At 55.0% G+C, this 22071-nt stretch overlaps 1 protein-coding gene across 2 annotated transcripts in view; it reads left to right on the plus strand.

The window, feature by feature from the left end:
• Positions 1 to 22071, plus strand: part of MRC2 (mannose receptor C-type 2) — a 52434-nt gene that overhangs the window by 23260 nt on the left and 7103 nt on the right. For both annotated transcript variants that reach the window (XM_060645780.3, XM_060645781.3), the window contains exons 2-20: positions 6067 to 6468; positions 7168 to 7341; positions 7540 to 7704; positions 7928 to 8041; positions 8526 to 8669; positions 11272 to 11460; positions 11616 to 11770; positions 12707 to 12814; positions 14745 to 14860; positions 15330 to 15478; positions 16052 to 16269; positions 16963 to 17105; positions 18137 to 18239; positions 18505 to 18643; positions 18758 to 18793; positions 19101 to 19261; positions 19348 to 19415; positions 20123 to 20223; positions 20522 to 20664. In XM_060645780.3, coding sequence (XP_060501763.2) covers positions 6067 to 6468; positions 7168 to 7341; positions 7540 to 7704; positions 7928 to 8041; positions 8526 to 8669; positions 11272 to 11460; positions 11616 to 11770; positions 12707 to 12814; positions 14745 to 14860; positions 15330 to 15478; positions 16052 to 16269; positions 16963 to 17105; positions 18137 to 18239; positions 18505 to 18643; positions 18758 to 18793; positions 19101 to 19261; positions 19348 to 19415; positions 20123 to 20223; positions 20522 to 20664 — 2828 coding nt within the window. The remainder of the gene's footprint in view (positions 1 to 6066; positions 6469 to 7167; positions 7342 to 7539; positions 7705 to 7927; positions 8042 to 8525; positions 8670 to 11271; positions 11461 to 11615; positions 11771 to 12706; positions 12815 to 14744; positions 14861 to 15329; positions 15479 to 16051; positions 16270 to 16962; positions 17106 to 18136; positions 18240 to 18504; positions 18644 to 18757; positions 18794 to 19100; positions 19262 to 19347; positions 19416 to 20122; positions 20224 to 20521; positions 20665 to 22071) is intronic.

The following is a 22071-nucleotide window of genomic DNA, read 5'->3' on the forward strand; positions in this document are numbered from 1 at the left end:
AGAAGAGCCACAGGAACTCTGGGTCTGGGACTGGGTATTCAGCACATGAAGACTAGTTTCCTCCCCTTCCACTGCTCAGCTGTGTCTCTTTCTGCAGTGTCCCCATTCTCGTCTGTAGCAGGAAGAAGGTCTTTCCCTCATGGTAGGAGACATGGCCATTGGCAGCCGCAGTGTAGCGATCACAACAGGGAGAGAAAATCACGTATTCCAGGGGAGGCCTCTGATCAGCCCTGTTTGAGTTATGTGCCCAGTCACCGTGCCAGGGGGATGGACACTGTTACTGGCCAGGAGTGAGCCTTGTGCCCACTCACGTAGCCAGAGCAAGAAAATTATAAATAAGAAGAAGAAGGGATGGGAAGTTCATTGGACAGACAAAAACAAAGGCCAGAGACTGAGAGAAGTTCAGTGAGGTTCAGGGATTCTGTCACCATCTCCATATCTTCCATGTAGAGCCCAGTGCCAACCAGACCATATGGTGGTGGGGGCCAGATTATGTCTCTGTTGCTCCCCACTGTACTCTCGGAACCTGGCACCGTGCCTGGCACCTGTGAAATTCTCAATACGTGTTTGTTGAATGAATGAATGAATGAATGCATGCATGCATGGATGGATGGATGGATGGATGGATGGATGGATAGATGTGCTCAACACATAGCTTCCTGCCCGGTTTCATTCATTTCTTTATTCACCCACTGAGCAAGTACACAAGGAGCCACACACAACCCGGTGCACAACAGTGTGCTGGTCGTGGTGTGGTTGCAAACAAAATGCAGGAGGTCGTCCTTGTCCTTGAGGGATGTACGTACCACAACCCTAGTGAGGGGCATTTCTACTTCCTGTGCTGATGCCTGATGCTCCCCAGGGCATGTGGAGTGAGGCTAAGGGATGGGTAAGGCTGGAGGGGGCCTTCCTGGGATGGGGGGGGGGGGGCATCAGGCCTCTGTACCCTGAGCTCCCTCTGCTGCCTCATGCGGGCTGGCTGAGCACAGGGCTGCAAAGAACACGGTCTCGGCTCAAACACCTTTGTGCCCTTCCCTCGCCCCCTTACCATTTCCAGCTCAGCCAAGGCTGGGCTTGATCTCTTCCTGCATTGGGCCCTGGAGAAAGAGCCTCCTTTCTGTGAGGGCCCAGGCACTACCCCTTAGACTTTGGGTGGAAAATGCTCTCTCAGGAACTCGCCCCACTCAGGTCCCAGCTTGGCAAAGTCCCCTGGATCCACCTCCAAGAATCCCCCTCAGCTTCCCCTTTGTAGCTCTCTTGCCTCCCACCCCTCTGCTCCCAAATTCCTTGTTCTTTTCTCATTTGCTGCCAAGGCAGTTCTTTGACTTGCATTCTTCACCCCTGCCTCCTCCAGACCCTCAGTGTCTTCAGAGAGTCTCCCGCCCCCTCCAGAAGCACAGCTCTCTCTGACGCCCCCAGACACCTGGCTTTTAAGGGCTTGTTTGCCTCATGTTCTGCCATGTCCAAACCCACTGTCCTTCTCTAACCAGGACAGTGCTGTGTGTTTCCTCCTGGCCCCAGCGTTGCCTGGGCCATGCCACACACAGCAGGTGCACCAGGAAGATGCGTGGATTTGAACCCAGAACCTAGGATGTCCTAGGATGGAGGGGACTTGCAGGCGTGGTTCATGTGACAGAGCAGGAAACTGACACCTTGAAAAGTACTGCGATTGGGCATCCTAATCTCTTCTCCTCTCTGGGTCTCAGTTTCCTCATCTGTCAAGTGAGGGAAAGGTGGCCTGACCCTGGGACTGCCTCCCCCCGGCTGACACAGACCCCTTCAGACCCCTCATTTGCCATTTATTATGATGCACAGCCTGGCTGGAACGCTTCAGCCCATATGTGGGTTTTCTGGTTGGGAAGGAGCAGAGGGTTCTATCCCCCTGGGCTGCTGTGGGCTCCTGTGATGTTTTGGGCTGCATTGTCCTGTCCCATCTCTGAGAAACATCTACAAAAGCAAGCACTATTTTCTCCCTTTTCCGGTCCCATGCCCTTTCCCTACCCCCTGCCAAGGGCCACTTTCTGTTACTACTGACTCTTCTCACTGGAGGGGACGTTTTGAGAATCAAACACCCAGTCCTTAGAGGAGCCTCAGGCAGGCCTGGATTAAGTCATGGGGCCAGTTTATGGTTCCAGAGTGTGGCTGGAAGGGAAGGAGCAGGCTGTGGGGAGGGAACAGAGGACCCCCATCCTGGTTTTGTTGAAGAATAGAGTGACCAGTGTCCCTGCACCATCAGCCTTCTTACCGTGGTGTTTTGAGCACTCAGTGACAGAAGCTGTGACAGTGTTCTGTTTTAGGAAAATTAATTTGGCAGCTGGATCAAGGAACAGAAAGATAGACTGATTGGTTGTGATTGTTATCTAGGCAGGAGTTTCGTTCGTTCGCTCATTCATTCCTTCATTCATTCATTCATCCACGTGTTCATCCAGTATTTATTAAGCACTACTGGGTGTAAGGCCGAGTTGTAGGTGCTTTGGGTGCTGTGGTGGAAAAGACTGAGAAAGTCCTTGGGAGCTTATGAACAAGAAGAGAGACACACAAAATAGAAACATGTCAGGTAATGAGTTCTGCTTCTGGAAATACCAGTGTAGTTGGTACCAGTCTAACTCTCTAGTCAAGGGTACTTATACACAAAGGATATAATATAAAACACAGTGGTTTGAGAGCAATCAAAAACAGGCAGATTCTGGGGAGGAAAAAAATCGCCAAAAGAAAAGAAGTGGATGAGGTGAGAGGTTCATTTAAGCAGCATATCTCCCTGAGAGCACTGCCCTATTTGAGGACCTCAGACAGAAAGTAGCAGTTTTACTGGTCACCGTTTGGGGCTTCCGGAAGCTCCTAAACTGTGCATGGGCAGGGCGAGGCATTCGGGAACCCACCAAGAAACAGCAGCTGAGAGACAGAGGTTTCAGATGCTGCCTGGTCCTGAGGGAACAGAGTTTGGAATTCAAGATCCACTAAGTTAGAGGGGCTTGGTAATTGCCTAAGGTTTTCCTTTGAAACTCCAGAAGGGTCTCACCTTATGATTAAACCCAAGGCTAACAGCCGCACCCTAAGACTAAAGGCGAAACCAAAACAACCCCACCCTAGCAAAGCCTAAAGCCAAGCCTCTACAGGATCAAGATGATCCACCAGTAATTTAACTGCCTGCCAGAACAAAACTCAACATTCTTTTCAGGAAGATAAAAAAAAAAAAAAAAATTCAGACTCCCTATAACATGTCATCCACAACATCCTGTATACAATAAAAAAAAAAAAAAAAAATCCAGACTCTTTATAACATTACCCACAATGTCCAGTATGTAACAAAAATTACTAGACTTGCAGGCAGCTGGAAAAGTGACCCATAATCAAGAGAAAAAATAATCATTAGACAAAGGTGCACAGAGAACCCAGATGTTGAAAAAAAATCAGAGAATAATAAATAGTGAAGAGAACTACAGTTGAGCAATATGATAGAAAGTAACTGAGTAGCTACTACAGGTCCGAAGGGGCTCTTTAAATTTTTTTTTTTTTTCAACGTTTTTTTATTTATTTTTGGGACAGAGAGAGACAGAGCATGAACGAGGGAGGGGCAGAGAGAGAGGGAGACACAGAATCGGAAACAGGCTCCAGGCTCCGAGCCATCAGCCCAGAGCCTGACGCGGGGCTCGAACTCACAGACCGCGAGATCGTGACCTGGCTGAAGTCGGACGCTTAACCGACTGCGCCACCCAGGCGCCCCGAAGGGCCTCTTTAAAGATGTGACTTTTCTGAGAAGTGAAACATCAGGCAGAAAAAACCATGCAAAGACCTTGAGGCAAGAAAGTACGAAGCCTGGGGCTCCTGGCTGGCTCAGTCAGTGGAGCACATGACTCTTGATCTCAGGGTCGTGAGTTGGAGCCTCATGTTGGTTGTAGAGGTTACTTAAAAAAATAAAACCTTAAAGAAAGAAAGAAAGAAAGAAAGAAAGAAAGAAAGAAAGAAAGAAAGGACCAAGCCTGTTCAAGGAAGGGAAAGGAGAGCATTGTGATTTGAGCAAGGAGCAAGTGTGATCCAGGATCAGACTGGTAGGCAGGACCAGATCATGTAGGATCTTGTGGCTCATGGTAGAAGTTTGAATTTTATTTGAAGAATGATGAATTAATTGCCTTTGAAGGACTTTAAGTAGGAGGGAAACTTACCTCACGTATGTTATTTTATATCTTACTACGAGTGAGGCTGTTTCAAATAGTTACGAGCCAGTTGCATTTCATTTTTTTAGCTGTGTATGTGTGTTCTTTTCTACTACGCTGCTGATATTTTCCTCATAATTCATTCTATTTTTTGTAGAAACTTTTTATATTAGGGAATAAGCTATTTGCCACCAGTAATTTATGTATATAGTTGTCATTGGAATTCTGGCTTTGTTCATGGTATTTTTTTGCCATGGAAAAGATTATTATGTCATTGAATTCATCACTGTTTACTTTATGACCTTCAACACTCCAATATTATTTTTTAAAAGATTTGGGACTCACTTACATGTTTAAAAAATCATTCTAGCTGGCCAAGAGAATGACGTATAGAGGGATGATAAGACCATGGTGGAACAGAAGGAGCTTGAGGTTTGGACTCCGAAGACCAGGACCAAATTTCAGCTCCTCTCTGACCAGCCTCGTGATCGGTCAAATCATTTCACTACCCTTAGTCAATTTCTTTACCTATAACATGGAATAGTAATGATAATAAATGGCAACAGCAATAATTTACAGTGCTCTTACTGTGTGCCTGACCCTGCTCCAAACACTTTACAGGTATTCTCTCATTTAACCTTTACAATAGTCTGATGAGGAAACTGAGTCAGAGAGAGGGAATGCGGCTTGCCCAAGTCACACGTTAAGTGGCAGAGCTGGGGTTTGTACCCTAGCAGTCAGATTCATGCCTTTAAGACCTGGAAATTATCCCAAGGGGGTAGTGGTTCATGGATGCAAAAATTCCTTGGTGACAGGGATGTGCTGTGTGTGTGTGTTGTGTACAACTAGGTGATGAAACATGGATGTCAGGCCTGGGCTTGCTTCCTGGCTGTGTGACACCGTGAGCAGGTCACCTCATGACTGAACTAACCGTGATCCTCTCTCTTTTTTATTCCTGTCTCCCTCCCTCCCTCCTTCCCTTCCTCCCTTCTTCCTTCCTTCCTTCCTTCCTTCCTTCCTTCCTTCCTTCCTTCCTTCCTTCCATCTCTCCCTCTCTACCTCTGTTTCTCAGCTTTACTGAAATGTAAGTCATGTCTCAAAGAACTCATCCACTTAAAATACACGATTAATTGGGTTTTACTCTATTCACAGAATTTGACAGCTATCATGACACTCTAACTGTAGGACATTTTCATCATCCCAAAAGAAACCCTGTACCCCTTAGCAGTCATCCCCCATTCCCATCACAGCCCAGCTCCCAGGCAACCACTGTCAACTTCCCGTACATTTAAGTCTCCATTTCTTAATCTGTAAAGTCAGTGTGCTCGGGGGCAGGTTGGGTTTCACTGCCTTCCCCAGAGTGTCTGCACAGTGAGGCGATGGGTGAATTGATGAGTGACTGGGGGAAGCCCTAGCTTTAGCCCAGCTAAATGCTGCTTAAAAAATGGTGTGCAATGGTTCTGGGAGGCATGAATGGTTGGATATGGAGGTGGAGGGCATTCTAGAAGATTCTAGAAGTCAGGAAAGGAAGGAGCCAGTGAAGCTGAGGGGCCAAGGGGAAGAACAAGACCAATTACTCCAGGCCAGAGAGGAACTTTGGTGGGAACACCACACTGTGTCACGGAGCCTGGGATAAAGTTGTGATGTGCTGAGTGATGTCAGTGTGTCCACTGCTCCTCACAAGATCTTGGGAAAAGTATACAGCGCCCAACTTGCCAGGTGGAGTCGGGCTTGCTGTTTGAAGGTGGGATGGAGGGCTGAGTCCTGCCTCTAGGCTGAGCATGGGGCTAGAGCAGAGGCTGGCCATGCAGCCAGTTTCAGGCTCAGGGGCAGCATCTGAAGGTGGCACTGGCCATCAAGAGCCAGCCAGGAGAGCCCCTGGGATGGCATCATGCCCTGCCTTCCCTTCCAGAACCCAACGTCTTCCTCATCTTCAGCCATGGACTGCAGGGCTGCCTGGAGGCCCAGGGTGGGCAAGTCAGAGTCTCCCCAGCCTGCAACGCCAGCCTTCCCGCCCAGCGCTGGAAGTGGGTCTCCCGAAACCGGCTCTTCAACCTGGGTGCCATGCAGTGCCTGGGCACGGGCTGGCCGGGCACCAACACCACAGCCTCCCTGGGCATGTACGAGTGTGACCGGGAGGCCCTGAACCTCCGCTGGCACTGTCGCACCCTGGGTGACCAGCTGTCCCTGCTCCTGGGGGGCCGTACTGGCAACACATCCAAGGCCGGCAGCCCCGAGCGCGGCGACCAGACCCGCGGTGGCCAGTGGCGCATCTATGGCAGTGATGAGGATCTGTGCGCTCGGCCCTACTATGGTGAGAGGCCGCTTGCCGGGAAGAGGTGGGCCCCCGCCCCAGTGTCAGGAGGACTGGAGCCACAGAGTGACAGATGCGGGAGCGACAGATACAGACCCTTGGCAGCCGTATCTTTAATTGTAATGGGAAGCATTTGGGAATAATTAAGAATATTAACCTCAAAGCATTTATTTTTAAGGACTTAAAAAATTAATACATGCTTGCGAGGACCTCAAACGGTGCAAAAGCGTATCACGTAAATTTAAAATTCCCTTCTCCCAGGCCCACTCTCCAGGGTAGACCCTAGAGTAACCCCATTGGTGTCTTGCTCCCCATTTTGCAGGGGCGACCGGGGACCGGGGTCACTCGGTGAGGGGCCTTTTGTGGTGGACAGCTCTGTCCAGGGGGGTCCTCTTCCTGTAAGACATCCTGAGTTCTGAGATGGAACTTGTGGGGAGGGGCAGCTGGATTTTGGACAGGCATGAAGGGCGCTGGGGGGACCCCTTCCCAGCGCTGTGGGATGAGCAGCAGGACCTCTCCCAGGCTCCTTGGCTGATCTGACGGCGGAGGGGGCCTCAAAGCCTTAAGCGCCACTTTGGCCTTCGCATCGCTGCCCCATCCCTAGCTCCCTGGGGTAGGAGGTTTTCCCTGAGTGGAGTGGGGGGGGGGGGCGGGCAGCCTCTGGGGTCCAGATGCCAAGACACTGGCTCCGTTCTGCAGAGGTCTACACCATCCAGGGAAACTCCCATGGGAAGCCGTGCACCATCCCCTTCAAGTATGACAACCAGTGGTTCCACAGCTGCACCAGCACGGGCCGTGAGGATGGGCACCTGTGGTGTGCCACCACCCAGGACTACGGCAAGGACGAGCGCTGGGGCTTCTGCCCTATCAAGAGTGAGAGCAGGGTGGAGAGGGTGGGCCAGGGTGGCTCCTGGAGGGAGGCCGACCACGAGGGGCCTCAGCATGGGTGGAAGAACTTGCCGGACTGGGGTGATAAGATGCCCCTCCTCGTAGCGCGGAGCAGCGTGTGTGGGGTCTGCACTCCTTGAGGGACTCCCGTGTGGGACCCATGTCCCGCTGTCGTGGTGGCAGGTAACGACTGTGAGACCTTCTGGGACAAGGACCAGCTGACTGACAGCTGCTACCAGTTTAACTTCCAGTCCACGCTGTCGTGGAGGGAGGCCTGGGCCAGCTGCGAGCAGCAGGGGGCGGACCTGCTGAGTATCACGGAGATCCACGAGCAGACCTACATCAACGGTGAGGCGGCAGGGCAGTCCCCGGGGTGGGGGTGGGGGGATCCTGGGTCTGGCGGCCCCGGCAGGGCAGGGCGGCGGCAGCCTGGGCCCTGCTGCCCATCTTTGGAGGGCCCTGGGCCCTTCCTGCTGGTGGGGCACGGATGCCCTTGGGGGGGGGGGGGCCACACAGTGGGAGGGCCGCGGGTGGGCCAGTCCCCTTCTCACTGTCTCTGACTTGCTGTCAGGGCTCCTCACTGGCTACAGCTCCACGCTGTGGATTGGCCTTAATGACCTGGACACCAGTGGCGGCTGGCAGTGGTCGGACAACTCGCCCCTGAAGTACCTCAACTGGGAGAGTGGTGAGGCGTGGGGTTCGGGCGCAGGGTGGCCTGGGGACTGCACAGGCATCTGGTCTCCTATTTATTCCTCCCCAGGAACCCTTCTCCAGGCCGTGTGGGGGAGGGGCGGCGGGGCAGGTTCCACCCCCTCCTGGACCGGGTCCCGCCCCATCGGGGCCCGGGGCCCGTGCAGTGGCCTTGCGTAAACTAGAACCCGATGCCCTCTCCTCAGGGCGCAGGGCCTGGGGCACGGGCTGGATTTCAGGCCCTGTCCGTCCCTTCAGCTGCACCCAGGGCACCGGCAGCCCGGCCAGGGAGGCCCCGGGGGCCGGTCACCAGTGTCGGGAGGAGGGTTTGGGCCCAAGGGGGGAGGGGGAGGCGGAGGTGAGAGGCAGCGAGGGGCCCCGAGGGAGCCGGAGGCTGTGAGGAGGGCCCGGAGGAGGCCCGGGTGTGAGTGAGTATCTCTCTCCCGGGCTGCTGGCGCCCTCCCCTCCCCTCCCCACAGATCAGCCGGACAACCCGAGTGAGGAGAACTGCGGGGTGATCCGCACGGAGTCCTCGGGCGGCTGGCAGAACCGCGACTGCAGCATCGCGCTGCCCTACGTGTGCAAGAAGAAGCCCAACGCCACGGCCGAGCGCCCGTCCCCCGGTGAGCGGAGGTCCCGGCGCGGGGCGGGGGACGGGCCTGTCGGGCGGCCGGCGACGCAAGGGACTCTCTGCTGAGGGACTAACCGGAATGTGGTTAAATGCTGGTAATCCGCACGGTCCTTGTAGCAGTCCCACTCAGCTGGAGGTGACAGACATCTCAGCACACAATTGGACTATCCCGAGTTGTGTACCACTATAAAAATATGTGTAATAAATGTTAGAGAAGACATGCCTAGAGAAGACACTGCTTAAGCTCCTGAGAGTTAAGGAGGGCTTCATGGACGTGACATTTGATTTGGGCTTTTTAAGTTGACTGTAAAGAGGTGTAAGGGAAGGGCATTCCTGGCAGAGGGAACAGCATGTGCAAAGGTGCAGAGGCATGGGAGTATACAGCAGCTTTAAGTTTGGTGAGGATTGCAGTCTAGTTGGAGTGTAGACTCTTCATAGGGTGTGGTGTTTGGACCGGCGGCGTGATGCTGTTCTAAATGCAGACTCTCAGCCCCGCCACCTGGCCTCCATTTCACAGGATCGTCAAGCAAGGTGTGTGTGCAGGTGCAGCCAAGGCACCCTGGCTTAGAGGGCATGCTGAAGAGAACAGTTCAGAAAGGCAGGTTGCAGCCAGTCCCTGAAGGGTCTTGGCTGCTGGGTCAAGTTTGGGTGGGGCCAGGTAGGCTGTGGGGAGCCTCTGCGGGTTTTTAAGCCAGGGAGTGTCTTGCTCACATTTGCGATTCACAGAGATATCTGTAGGGGCCTATGGAGGAGGTTGGGGTAATGGGCACAGCACTGTTCTGGGGACTGCTGCGTGTGGCTTTGGGCAAGGAGCTCTGTCTCTGAGCGCAAATCGCGAATAAGCTCCTACCCCTTGCAGGGTTGTTGTAAGGCTGGAGACAGGGCCTTGCCCAAAGGAGCGTGACCGTGGGTAGCAGAGGATGTTCGTCAGTGTGGGTTGGAAGGGCTACGACAGGAGTCCAGTAGCCGTGGGAGCCACTGCTTTCTCTCCTCCTCCCCTAGGGATTGGCACCCCACACATAGGGCACCTCCCCTCTAGCTAGAGGGGGCCTGGGGCAGGCACCAAGTCAAGGTCTTCTCAGACCTAGAAGGAAGGAGGGCCCTACTGTGGGCAGGCCTGACCTATCTGTGGCCCCCTTTGGGCCTAGCTCCTCACCAAGTCCCCTGGCTCCTGGATCTCCCCAGTGTGGCCCCATTGGGGGAGGTCTCCTCTGAGGCCTCCTGGATCTGCAGATGTGTCTGTGGCCTTGGACTGACTCTTTCATCCTGCTCTGCATGAGGCATCTTTTCCGAGCAATTTCTCAAATGCGTTCTGTCTTCTGGGTCTCATCATGCAAGGCATGTCATTCCAAAGGCAGGCACCGTTGTGTCCGCAAAGCATCCATATTTCCTGAGTTTCTTTCCTCCCAACAGCTGGAAGAAGGCCCCCTTGGGTCTGAACTTGGGTTCTGTCTGTGGCGGCAGCCTTGGGTCTTAGCCGGGAGGCCCAGGAGATGATTGACAAGTCAGAGCCGAGGAGTGAGTCAGCTCAGGCTCAAGCCTCTGAGAAACACTATGCTGGACCCTGGAGCGTCTCACAGAATGGAGTGGATCCCAGAATCCCGGTCTGGGGTGACGCTTCCAGTGGGTGCATGCTTTCCTGCCTGGCTGGGCAGAGTCCTGCCCGAGCCTGACGTTGTGGGTGGTTTAGTAAAGTCTTGTTTTCTCTTGCCAAGGCCCAAGTGAGGGCTTGTTTGCTTCAGCTGCTCTGGGACCCCGATCTCTAGAGACTGACCCTGAAATGCATGGAAGTGGGGGTGAGGAAGAGCCTGTCCCTGGTTAGTTTCTCAGCCCTGAGTGGAGCTGAGGGTAGGGGAAGGAGCAAGTGACTTCTTGGGCCTCTGGCCTGGTGGCCCCACTTCCCCATCCCTACATCCTGGACTGCCAAGGTCAGCACTGGGTCCACACTCAATATATGCTCTCTGAGGTAGTGACAGTGGTCTCATTTATTAAGCAAGGTGGACATGAGCTAAGTTTGAATCTTATAATAGGAAATCCCATTAAAAAATGTTTTTAATGTTTATTTTGAGAGAGAGAGAGAAACAGCATGCGCGGGGGAGGGGCCGAGAGAGGGAGACACAGACTCCGAAGCAGGCTCCAGGCTCCGAGCTGTCAGCACAGAGCCCAACGCGGGGCTCGAACCCACGAACCGTGAGATCAAGACCTGAGCCGAAGTCGGTCACTCAACGGACTGAGTCACCCAGGCACCCCAGGAAATCCCATTTACAGAGGAGGAAACTGAGGCTCCCAGGGCTGGTCTGACCTGAGTCTCCCCACTCATCTCTTTCTGAAAGCCCTAGCTGGAGGGGCTGTCCTGTCCTGGGTGAAATTTGCCACCACTTCCTGGGGCTCTGCTTCTGGGCTTCCAGCAGCCCTGGAGGGCTTTGTCTTTTTAGAACCTTTCAGCATTCGGGCCTGTTCTGGCAGCCAGGGCTGATCTGAGGCAGGTGTGGGGAGGAGGTGACTTCAGGGCCCTGCCCATGTTGACACTCAGCGGGTCAAGGCATCCTGGCTGGGTGGCTTGGTCCTGAACGGCATCTCGTGGGTCTCCGCAGACGTGTGGGCCAACGTGAAGGTGGAGTGCGAGCCCAGCTGGCAGCCCTTCCAGGGCCACTGCTACCGCCTGCAGGCTGAGAAGCGCAGCTGGCAGGAGTCCAAGAAGGCGTGTCTGCGGGGCGGGGGCGACCTGCTCAGCATCCACAGCATGGCCGAGCTGGAGTTCATCACCAAGCAGATCAAGCAAGGTGAGCGGCTGCTCGTCCACACCCGGAGTGGAGGGCAGGGCCTTGCCAGCGCCCATCCGGTCCCACCCAAGAGGCTGTGGGACTGCCCCTCTGCTGCTGGTGGCTGAGGCTGACCTCTCCGTGTCTTCTCTCCCCTGTCCCCTGCTGCATCCCAGAGGTGGAGGAGCTGTGGATTGGCCTCAATGATTTGAAACTGCAGATGAATTTTGAGTGGTCTGATGGGAGCCTCGTGAGCTTCACCCACTGGCACCCGTTTGAGCCCAACAACTTCCGGGACAGCCTGGAAGACTGTGTCACCATCTGGGGGCCGGTGAGAACCCCCTCTCCCCACCCTCCTGGTGCCGCTGTCAGCTTCTGCCTCTATACCACCACCCCATGGCCTCTCAGAATCCCCCACTTCCCCACCAGCCCCTTCCCTTCCATGTGCAGAGATCGTGAGGATTTGAATCCTCCCCACCCCCAACTGGCTGGGGCACCTTGGGCAAGTTACTTAACCTCTCTGTGCCTTGGTTTCCTCATCTGTCAATGGAACACTAACAGTGCGAACCTCATACGGTCATTGGGAAGATTAAAGGAGTTAATTCTTGTGAAGCCTTTGGATTCTGCCTGGCACGATCTTGGTCTACCGGCTGCCCTTGCCTACCGGCAGGTGGCATCAGAAGCCACATTTTGTGGACACACTCCATTGGCTGGGCTGCTCTGTGCCAGCCCTACCCAGCCCAGGGTCCTGTCTCCTCAAAAAATTATGGGGTGATGGCTGTTTGCCATGGTTTGGGCTCAGAGGCAGTGTGGGTAGATGTAGGAATTGATGTAGGGCTTCAAGTAGAGACAAGAGAACCTTTAAAAAGAGACCAAGTCAGAGGGACAGAGGATGGACTCCAGGGACAGACAGGACATTCTGCTGTGAGATGCTGCAAAACGGTGCCAGGACTGCAGAGACAGAGCCATCTGGCATAAGGGACGCTATTTAAAAATTTATAAACAATTATTTGTTGAGTGTCTGCCACGTGCCAGGCATTCTCCTGGGGACTGGGACACAGACACCTCTGCCCTCTGGATGGAGCTAAAGGCAGATAAACCGCTGGCGAGGAGACTGGGGACACAGGACAGTCTGGAACACAGAGAAGACAGGTCTCTTGCTCAGGATCACACAACAAGTTGGAGGCAGGGGCAGGTCTAAAAGTCAGGTCCGCCAAAGGGTTTGGGGGAGGGGGGGCTGAGACTCTCCCTCATCCTGTGTCCCTAGGAAGGTCGTTGGAATGATAGCCCCTGTAACCAATCCTTGCCGTCCATCTGCAAGAAGGCAGGCCAGCTGAGCCAGGGGGCCGCCGAGGAGGACCACGGCTGCCGGAAGGTGAGGGTGCTTCTGGAGCTGCCCCTGGGTGGGGCCAACCAGAGGGGCTCCCAGAGGAGGGAGGGAGGGGGCAGCCTCCCCCGGCATCCTCCCGTGCTTGGCACATCCCTTCCTCCTGCTCTCCACACTGCTCTGTTCCAGAAAGAGTGATAGTGGCTGAGGCAGGGTGGGGGTAGGGTGGGGGCTGTTGGGAGGAAGCAGAGCTCCCCACCCCCGCTCTTTTTGGGGAAGCTACTTCTCAGAGGCGGCAGGGAACAGGAGGTGGGTGCGGGCAGGCCCCCAAGTCCTCACCTGAGTGAGACTGCCGGGGTGCATCCCCCACCCCCGCCCGCCGGCTCTGTCTCTGCTGGCCCACACCTTGCCGTCTGACACACGGTGCGCTTGTCTGTCTCCTGGAGGAATGAAGCCCTTCTGGTGTCTCCTTCCTTGCATTCCTAGCCCCAGGGGCTTCCAGATGTTCAGGGAGGGAGAGGGCCAGGACTGCCCACGTTAGTGGGGCAGTGCGTGTATGAATGAGGGACCCATGTCCTCCTCCAGGCCCTCCCAGGCTCCCCACAGCCTGGCCCTCAGCCAAGCAGGGGCGTAAGTGGTGTGGATGAATAAGGGGAGGTTACTCAAAAAAGACACTTAATGATGTTTTGGCCCCTGGTGGCTCCATCTGCCGAGGCCACGTTCCTGCCAGCCCCTTGCTGCCAGTCTGGCTGCTCACTCTGTTTTCCTTTACCGCACCCCCACCTCACTTGAACCCCATGCTCTCCCCCGGGGAGGAGCCCGATACAACGACAGGCACGACCTGAAGTGGGGAGGAGAGAGAGCAGGGGCCCTGCTGAAGCATCTGGGGGGCCGGCATGGGCAGGGACTGGCCCGGGGGCTCTGTCCTGGCTTGGGTGAGGTGGGGGCAGGGGAGAGAGGAGGAGTGACTAATGGCCCTGGCCCCAGGGCCACCTGAAATGTGCGTGCAATGTTGAGCAGCCCCAGTTAACACCCTGGGAGACCTGGGGTCTTAGCACAGCCTCCCCCCCCCGCCCTCCCCCCCGCCCCGCCCCACCAGCTTCTCTTTTGCTTGGGCTCATGCTCAAGGGGCTGTAACTTTCTCCCAACCTCAAATCCACCCCAGGCCTTCCCATTTCAAGAGCTCCTGGAGGTGAAGGCCCTGGCAGGCACCTTGTGTCATCTTAGGATGGAACAGGGCTGTGGTCAGGACAGGAGCAGCCTTTGTGGTGTGGGTTCAAGTCTGAGCTCCACCTTGTACTGTCTGTGTACAAAGTCCGATCACTTAATTTCTCTGAGCCTCGGCTGCTGTTGTGAAAGGCAGGAGCAGAGAGCTCAGGGTGGCCCAAGGGGCGGGAGGTCTGTTGGGTGAAGCCTTGCCTGGTCTCGTGGGGGTTGGATGGTAGAGGACCAACCATCAAGGAGCAGCTTCGCTGCTCCTCGCTGAGGGTCCGTCCCCCCACCCCAGGCTAGCTGCCTCCTCTGCTCACTGTACCTTTTCCAGGACCTGAGGATTACCCAGCCTTTCCTGGCAGCTCTCCCAGCTTTTCAGCTCTGGTCTCGCAGCCAACTGGCAATTTTCCCACCGTGACTCTTGGTTTAAATGCCCGAGAGAGGAGTCCAGTGGGCCGCCCATCTTTCTTCACTGGCCCACAGGCGGGTCACTGGCTGCCTCCAGATCAGCCGCCCTTGGGCCATGCTTCCACCTCTGATCTGGCAGTTGTGGGTGATGGTAGGGAGTGGGGAAGTGAAGTGGTAAGATGCAGAACACAGCACAGGAAGAGCCGTCTCTGGTGTCCAACCAGTCCCCTCTGTCCTGTGCCCAAGCCTGTGGCACATTCAGTGGTGCCACCATGGCATCCCCCACCCCAGGAATTCTGGCTGAGGGAGGAGAGTCCTTCCCACGGACGTCCCTCTTTTGCCCACTCTCTCGAGCCAGGGTTGGACATGGCACAGCCCATCCTGCTACTGGCTGGGAGAGGACCAAGTAAGCTACGGTGAGGCCCGGCGGCTATGCACCCATCACGGCTCTCAGCTGGTCACCATCACCAACAGGTACAGGCCGGGACCGTGTACCCAGACTAGCCCTCAACGCCTGTCTCAATGCCTAATGTGGACCTTGCACCAAACGGGGTGGCGTTGTAACATTAAGCACAGAGGGACCTGAGTCCTGGGAGCCTCAAATGACTTCAGGACCTTTTTTCTAATATTGCCATGAGAATGATTCCCGTTTATTAAGTGACCCCAGTGTAGGGCAGGGCCTGGGCAGGGGCAGGAGCAGGAACAGGTGTAGATATGGGTTGGATGCCCAAGAGAGGCCTTGGCTGTGTCTGATTTTCTCTACTTTCTTAGCAAGGCACGAAGGTGCAGGCAGTGGGCAGGGAGCTTGGTTGCTATGTGTCAGCTGTAGGGTCCCCATGGGTCCCCCAAGTTACTGGTTGGGGGGGCAGGGCATCTGGCCTGTGGCCCAGGGAGTGGTCGGGGCTGGGGCGAGCTCCCTGCCTGACCAGCTTCTCTTCTACAGGTTTGAGCAGGCCTTTGTCAGCAGCCTCATCTACAATTGGGACGGCGAGTACTTTTGGACCGCCCTGCAGGACCTCAACAGCACCGGCTCCTTCCGCTGGCTCAGCGGGGATGAGGTCATGTACACCCACTGGAACCGTGACCAGCCTGGTGAGCCCTTCCCGCACGGCACTTGGCCAACCCCTTCTTTGACCTTCCTTGGTGAAGCCAGGAGGCCATATGGACCTGCCCTGCCGGGACCGAGTCCCAGGGCTTCCCAGTAAACTGATTATTGGTACAGTGTGGTGAAATGGTTAGGGGCACAGGGTCTGGGGCCAAACCGCCTGGTGCATCTTTGAGCCTCAATTTCTCATCTGTCAAATGAGGATAAGGTACTTCGGGGTTGAGATGGATTAATAGATGTGAAGTGCCTAATTATTGTATGTGATGCTAGCACAGGTGCTTGCTATTATGATTATTGCCATTTCACATTCATTATCTTTTGTAGCCTTTTCAATTTCCTGATGAGATAGATGGTCAAATAGCCTCAGAGAAGTTAAGCGACTTGCCTAAGATCTCACGCAGGAGTAAACACAGAGCTGGGACTCTGCCTCCATTCCCTTCCGGGTCCCTGCTGCCGGCCGAGCTGGTCACCCAGTGTGCAGGGCCCGGCTGGGGTGGTGCCCTGTGGGGAGGACTGGACCACGAGTCCTCAGCAAACGGGTCTCTTGCTCCCCCCTCCAGGGTACAGCCGTGGGGGCTGTGTGGCCCTGGCCACAGGCAGCGCCATGGGGCTGTGGGAGGTGAAGAATTGTACCGCGTTCCGGGCCCGCTACATCTGCCGGCAGAGCCTGGGCACACCGGTGACGCCTGAATTGCCTGGGCCAGACCCCACGCCCAGCCTCACCGGCTCCTGTCCCCAGGGCTGGGGGTCAGACCCCAAACTCCGGCACTGCTATAAGGTAGGCAGCCTGCCGGCGTGGGAGGAGGGAGAAAAGCGGGAGCAAAGGAGCTGCACGCCCGGGGTGAGGGCAGCCCCAGCAGGGCCCAGGCTCGATCCAGGCAACTGGGCCCCAGGGACAATGTTTCCCCACAGCAGCTTGCAGACAGAGGTAATTTCTGATGACAGTCTTGTCAGTGGAATGTCAGGTGTGGCACATAATAGGTGCTCGATATACATGTGAGGGATTGAAAAAAAATCATGGAGATAATCAGTTTCAGAGGTTCCCAAATGTTGGGGCTGGGATGTCTGCTTTTCAGCATCATCTGGGCAGCTTGATAAAAATAAACGCCTGGGGCTGCCACTGTGGAGATTGGGATTTGCTAGATTGGGTGGGGCCTAAATTTTTAAACCGTGCTGGGTTCGGGAGCCACTGACATAGTCCAAGTTTTTTTGATACATGAGGAAAGAGTCCAGGGAGGGGAAGGGAGTGGCCCACAGCACACTGTGGCTGGTTCAGGGGTCTGGGCAGGGGTATTCTCTAGGAGCTGGCTGTGCTGGCTCCCCTCCCTGGAGCTCATTCTCTGAGGCTTGTCTTGTCTTAGGTAGCCTGCACCCCCGTCCAGTGCGGCCCCAGCCCCCCTCCCCACTGCTGTCATGGGAGGGCGTGTGGACCCATGGGGACAGCTGGGACACCTGGACTTTGTTCCTGTAGGTGTTCAGCTCAGAGCGGCTGCAGGATAAAAAGAGCTGGGTGCAGGCCCAGAGGGCCTGCCAAGATTTGGGAGCCCAGCTGCTGAGCCTGGCCAGCTATGAGGAGGAGCACTTTGTGGCCAACATGCTCAACAAGATCTTTGGGTACGGAGCCTGGGGCGGTGGCCTGCACGCACCTGGGTGGGCTCTTGGTTCTGCCGGGCGCAGGGCAGGGGGCAGGGTGAGGGCGCCCCCGGTGAGGCCTGTCCGAGGGCTCAGAATGACCTGTGTATCCGCAGCGAGTGCCAGGACCATGCTGTCCTCCCTCAGGTAGCCGTCGTCTCCCTGGACTTGGAAACTTTGTTGCTCACCAGTGTCAGGGAGCCAGCAGTGGCCCCCTCAGACTCACAGACTTTGACAAAAGTAACTGCCCTTCCCATCCCTCTGCAAGCTGATCCAAGTTGAGCATCAACACCCAACACCCCCAACACCATCCCGTAACAACCCACTCTCCTCAATAAACCGCTTTTCCTGAGAAAGAGGAGGACAAAAGCTACAAAAGTGAGCATTTGCCCATGGGGGTCCCTCCAGGACCCTGTGTCTGTCCTGTGGGCTCCCAGCACCCTATGACACAGAGCACCTTTAACCCCTTGGCACTGGGAAAAGGCCAAATGGACCAGGCTTCCTGAGATCTTAATTCCAGGGCCATGTCTTCCCAGCAAACATCAAGGTTACGTTATTTGACGTAAATACAGCTCTTGTCAATGGCCTCTCACCACGTCTCAGGCACTGCACTAAACATTTAATCCTCATTCAGGCTTGTTTTCAACCCTACGAAGTAGACATTGCCACTGACCCATGTGGGCTGATAGAGAGGTTGGGTTATTTGCCCACTGACACGGAGCTGCTCCACGGGTGACCCCGGACTGGAATCTACTTTTATCTGAGTTCAGAGCCCCAGGTCAATGCTCCATCCCCATCGACTTACTGAAATCCTGAAGTGAAAGCCCACAGTCTTGCTGGCAGGGCAAACCCCACCGGAAGGGAGCCAGGCCACCCTCCCCCAGTGAGCTGGGCATCTGGTCCAGCGAGCTCAGTTCTCTGGGTGTGAAGTCCAGACGGGAGAGGCCCCAGGCCCTTGGGACTGCTCCTCTTATCCCCATGTCTTCTGTCCCCACCCCTGTGTTGTGCTGAAGTGAATCAGAGCCCGAGATCCACGAGCAGAACTGGTTCTGGATTGGTCTGAACCGTCGAGATCCCGGAGCGGGACAGAGCTGGCGCTGGAGCGACGGCTTGGGGGTGAGCCGGCCTAGAGGGGACAGGCCAGCTGGTGGGCGGGGCTCGGTTGTAGGCGTGGTCTTTCCGGGCAGGACTGGTCCTGGAGGTGGGCGAGGTTTAGAGGACTTAGGGTATTTGGCTTGACCCCACACGTTAAAGAAAGGGGGGAGGGGCGTCCAGCCCAGGTTAGGGGTTCCCAGCTCAGGTCGGGCCCCTGTTCGTCTGTCCTTCGGACGCTGAAGCGTGTGCCTCGTGCCTGATAACTCTCTCGTACCTCGACCTCCAGTTCTCTTATCACAATTTCGACCGGAGCCGGCACGACGACGACGACATCCGGGGCTGTGCAGTGCTCGACCTGGCCTCCTTGCAGTGGGTGGCCATGCAGTGTGAGACGCAGCTGGACTGGATCTGCAAGATCCCTCGAGGTTGGGTGGGATGGCGCTGGGAAACGGGGGGATGGGGTGAATGGCGTCGGTGCCGGGAATCCAGGGGAGGGGTCTCCTTTCCCTGCAGCGTCTCTGTCCCTGTTGTCCCTGTAGGCACAGACGTGCGGGAGCCCGACGTCAGCCCACAAGGTGAGGCCCCCGCACCCCCCGGGGCTGTGTGGAGAGGGTGAGGGGGCGTCACCTCCCGGGCAGGGCCTGGCTGAGATGGAACGAAAGGAGTTAGGGATTCGAGCCCAGGGAAGGGGAATCGGGACGCCTGGAGCCCTGTCGGCCTCCGTCTCCAAGCAGGGGCAAGCGTGGGCCTGGAGTGGTTCCTGCCCCGGGTCCTAGCGGCTCGAAAGCCACCTACTACCTGCCTTTGGACCGGGCCTTGCCCACCGGGAGAGCAAGCAAACCCTGGCTGGCCGCTACTCGCATGCTCACACTGCCCCCGCAGGCCGGCGGGAGTGGCTGCGGTTCCAGGAGGCCGAGTACAAGTTCTTCGAGCACCACTCCACGTGGGCCCAGGCGCAGCGCATCTGCACGTGGTTCCAGGCCGAGCTGGCCTCCGTGCACAGCCAGGCCGAGCTGGACTTCCTGGGGCACAACCTCCAGAAGGTGAGCATTTGAGCGGGCAGGGGCCTGCGGGCAGGACCTGGAGGAGAGGCCCTGCCACCCCTCATCTGCCTGACCGGTTTCCCCAGTTCTCTCGGGGCCAGGAGCAGCACTGGTGGATCGGCCTGCACACTGCAGAGAGTGATGGGCGTTTCAGGTAGGAGCCTTCCTGGGGGGGGTAGCGGGTGTGGGGGATACACATGCCTGGATGGCCACCCACGGCCCAGGTGGGAGCTAGGGAGGCTGAGGACAGAGGCAGATAGACCTGAATTTGAATCCAGCTCTGTTCCTCACTGGCTGTGTGGCCTTGATCAAATGGGCCTTGATTTTCTCACCTAAAAATGAGAATAATGCTGCCTGGTAAGATTGCTCTGAGGATTAGAAAGAAGGTATGTGAAGTCCTTAGCACAGCATCCAGCATATAATTGGGCACCAAATAATGGCAGCTCATATTATGCTGGGGCCACTCTTGAATAAGGCCCCCTCAGGACATGGGCAAGAACATATGGTGTCCAGAGGGCTCTCTCTGTATTCAGTACCCACCTGCCATGCATGAAGAGGCTTGAGGCAGCGAGGACCAGGAGCACATAGGTATCTCAGCACACTGTTGCCCTTGGGCCTCTGCTCTGGGATTCTTGGGCTTTTCTAGGTAGAGAATGAGAGCCCAGGGAGGGCTGGGCTTTCCCTGGAGGCACCAGGTCTCTGGGTCCCCAGCTGCCCTGAGCTCAGTAGCCTCATTCTCAGCCTGGAGCCCCTGGACTTGGGCCCTTTCCTGCCCCCCTTTTGGTGGCCTTCATTGCTGCATACAAGGGAGGTTGGGCCCAGGGCCAATGCTGGAGTCACCTCTGCCTGGTGCCATTGCAGGTGGACAGATGGTTCCATTATAAACTTCATCTCCTGGGCACCCGGTAAACCTCGGCCCATCGGCAAGGATAAGAAGTGTGTGTACATGACCGCCAGCCGAGGTGAGAGCAAGGCGGGGGCAGAGAGGGTGCAGAAGCCCAGGAGAAAGTTGATGTTGGGGGCAGTGAGGTGAGCCTAGGCAGGGCCGACAGTCTCTTCTCATTCTCTTTGTTCCCACAACCCAAGAGGGGCTAGACCCAGAGAGGGGACCTGTCCCCACGGTCCAGCAGCCATAGAGGACTAGAGTTTAGATAGAGTTGGATACAGGCACCTGACCCCCATGCTCTTTTCTTAGGGCATGAGGTAAGGGTGCTGCCCGCCCTGCCCTATGCTAGAGCGACCGCCCCCCTCTTTCTGCAGAGGACTGGGGGGACCAGAGGTGCCTGACAGCCTTGCCTTACATCTGCAAACGCAGCAACAGCACTGGAGAGCCACAGCCCCCAGACCTGCCGCCCACGGCCCTGGGGGGCTGCCCCTCTGGCTGGAAGCAGTTCCTCAATAAGGTAGGAGATGGGGAGGGGGCCCCCCAAGGGAGTCAGGGGAGACGATGTGAACACGGCAAGGCCGACTTTCAGGAGTCCTGGCCCTTCGGCAACATCAAATTCGTGGCCCCTTGCCTATGCCCACCAACGTCTCTCCTGCTTAGCCCTGGTGCTGGGGCTAGACTCCCTGGAAAACAACTTCTTTTGGTAGCACCTTCTAATCCACCAGGTAGAGTGTCCACATAGTGCGGTGAGTTTTCGAGATTAGTGGTTGCCAAACATTTCGATAATGTTTGATAATTTTGATAATTCCTGTTAGGAAACAAAATACTGAACGTTCAAAGAATATGTATGTACATTGTATATATGTGTATGAATATGTATATATTTACTTCTGTACTAATGTGATTAATGTTATATGTATTAAAATATGCACAAGAACAAAAGTATATAAAGCATGAGCTAAAGATTGAAAGAGAATACAGGTATTTTTTTGAAAAAGTATTTAAAAAAATTTTTTTAATGTTTATTTATTTTTGAGAGAGAGAGAGAGAGAGAGAGACAGAACATGAGTGGGGGAAGGGCAGAGAGGGAGAATTTGAAACAGCCTCCAGGCTCTGAGCTGTCAGCACAGAGCCCGATGAGGGGCGGCTGGGTGGAGGGGGGTGTTGAACTCACAAACTGTGAGATCATGACCTGAGCTGAAGTTGGATGCCCAACTGACTGAGCCACCCAGGGGCCCCTTGAAAAAGTGTTTTTAAGTTAAGTTTAAAAATGTTTTCTATATTAGTGGTATGAGAAAAGGCCTCAAAAATGATCAATGATAATAATTTTTTGTATTTAAGTAATTTGGATAAGAGAAGGTAATTGCATTATTTCATTATTTAAAAAAATATCTTGGTCTGACACTTTGTGATTTGGGGCTTCACAGGTCTTGTTTGAAGTTCGAATTATTTTGGATTTAATGGTTATTGTAGATGAAAAGGTTGCCTCACAAAGACAAATACATCAGAATGAAAAAGTTCATTCATTGTTGGTTGGACTTTTTTCATTTTCCAGTCTTTCTACCAGTTAAACAAAGGTTTTTGTTTAAAAATCAGCTACGAAGTTTCCGCATTCTAAACTAATCTGCCTCATAAACTAATCAGAAGATCTGATTAAGATGGTTTAAGAACAAGCCTTTGGAAGATTTTTTTGGAAACGCCATTTAGGAAATTCTTTTCCCAAGGCTTCTGAGTGTGCAGATAGGAAAGTTTGGGGCGGTAACATGAATCAGAAGGGATATGTTTCCAAACAGGGCTTCAAAATGTTCCTTCAAGAGTGTGAATTTCTTCCCCACAGTGGTTACTTCTGCACTAGTGGGTTGACTTATAGATCTGATTAGACCTTCATTGTTTTCACCTCGTGGTGAAAACACTGCTGAGAGGA

Source organism: Panthera onca, chromosome E1 (genome assembly GCF_046562875.1).
Source record: "Panthera onca isolate mPanOnc1 chromosome E1, mPanOnc1 haplotype 2, whole genome shotgun sequence".
Lineage (NCBI taxonomy): Eukaryota > Metazoa > Chordata > Mammalia > Carnivora > Felidae > Panthera > Panthera onca.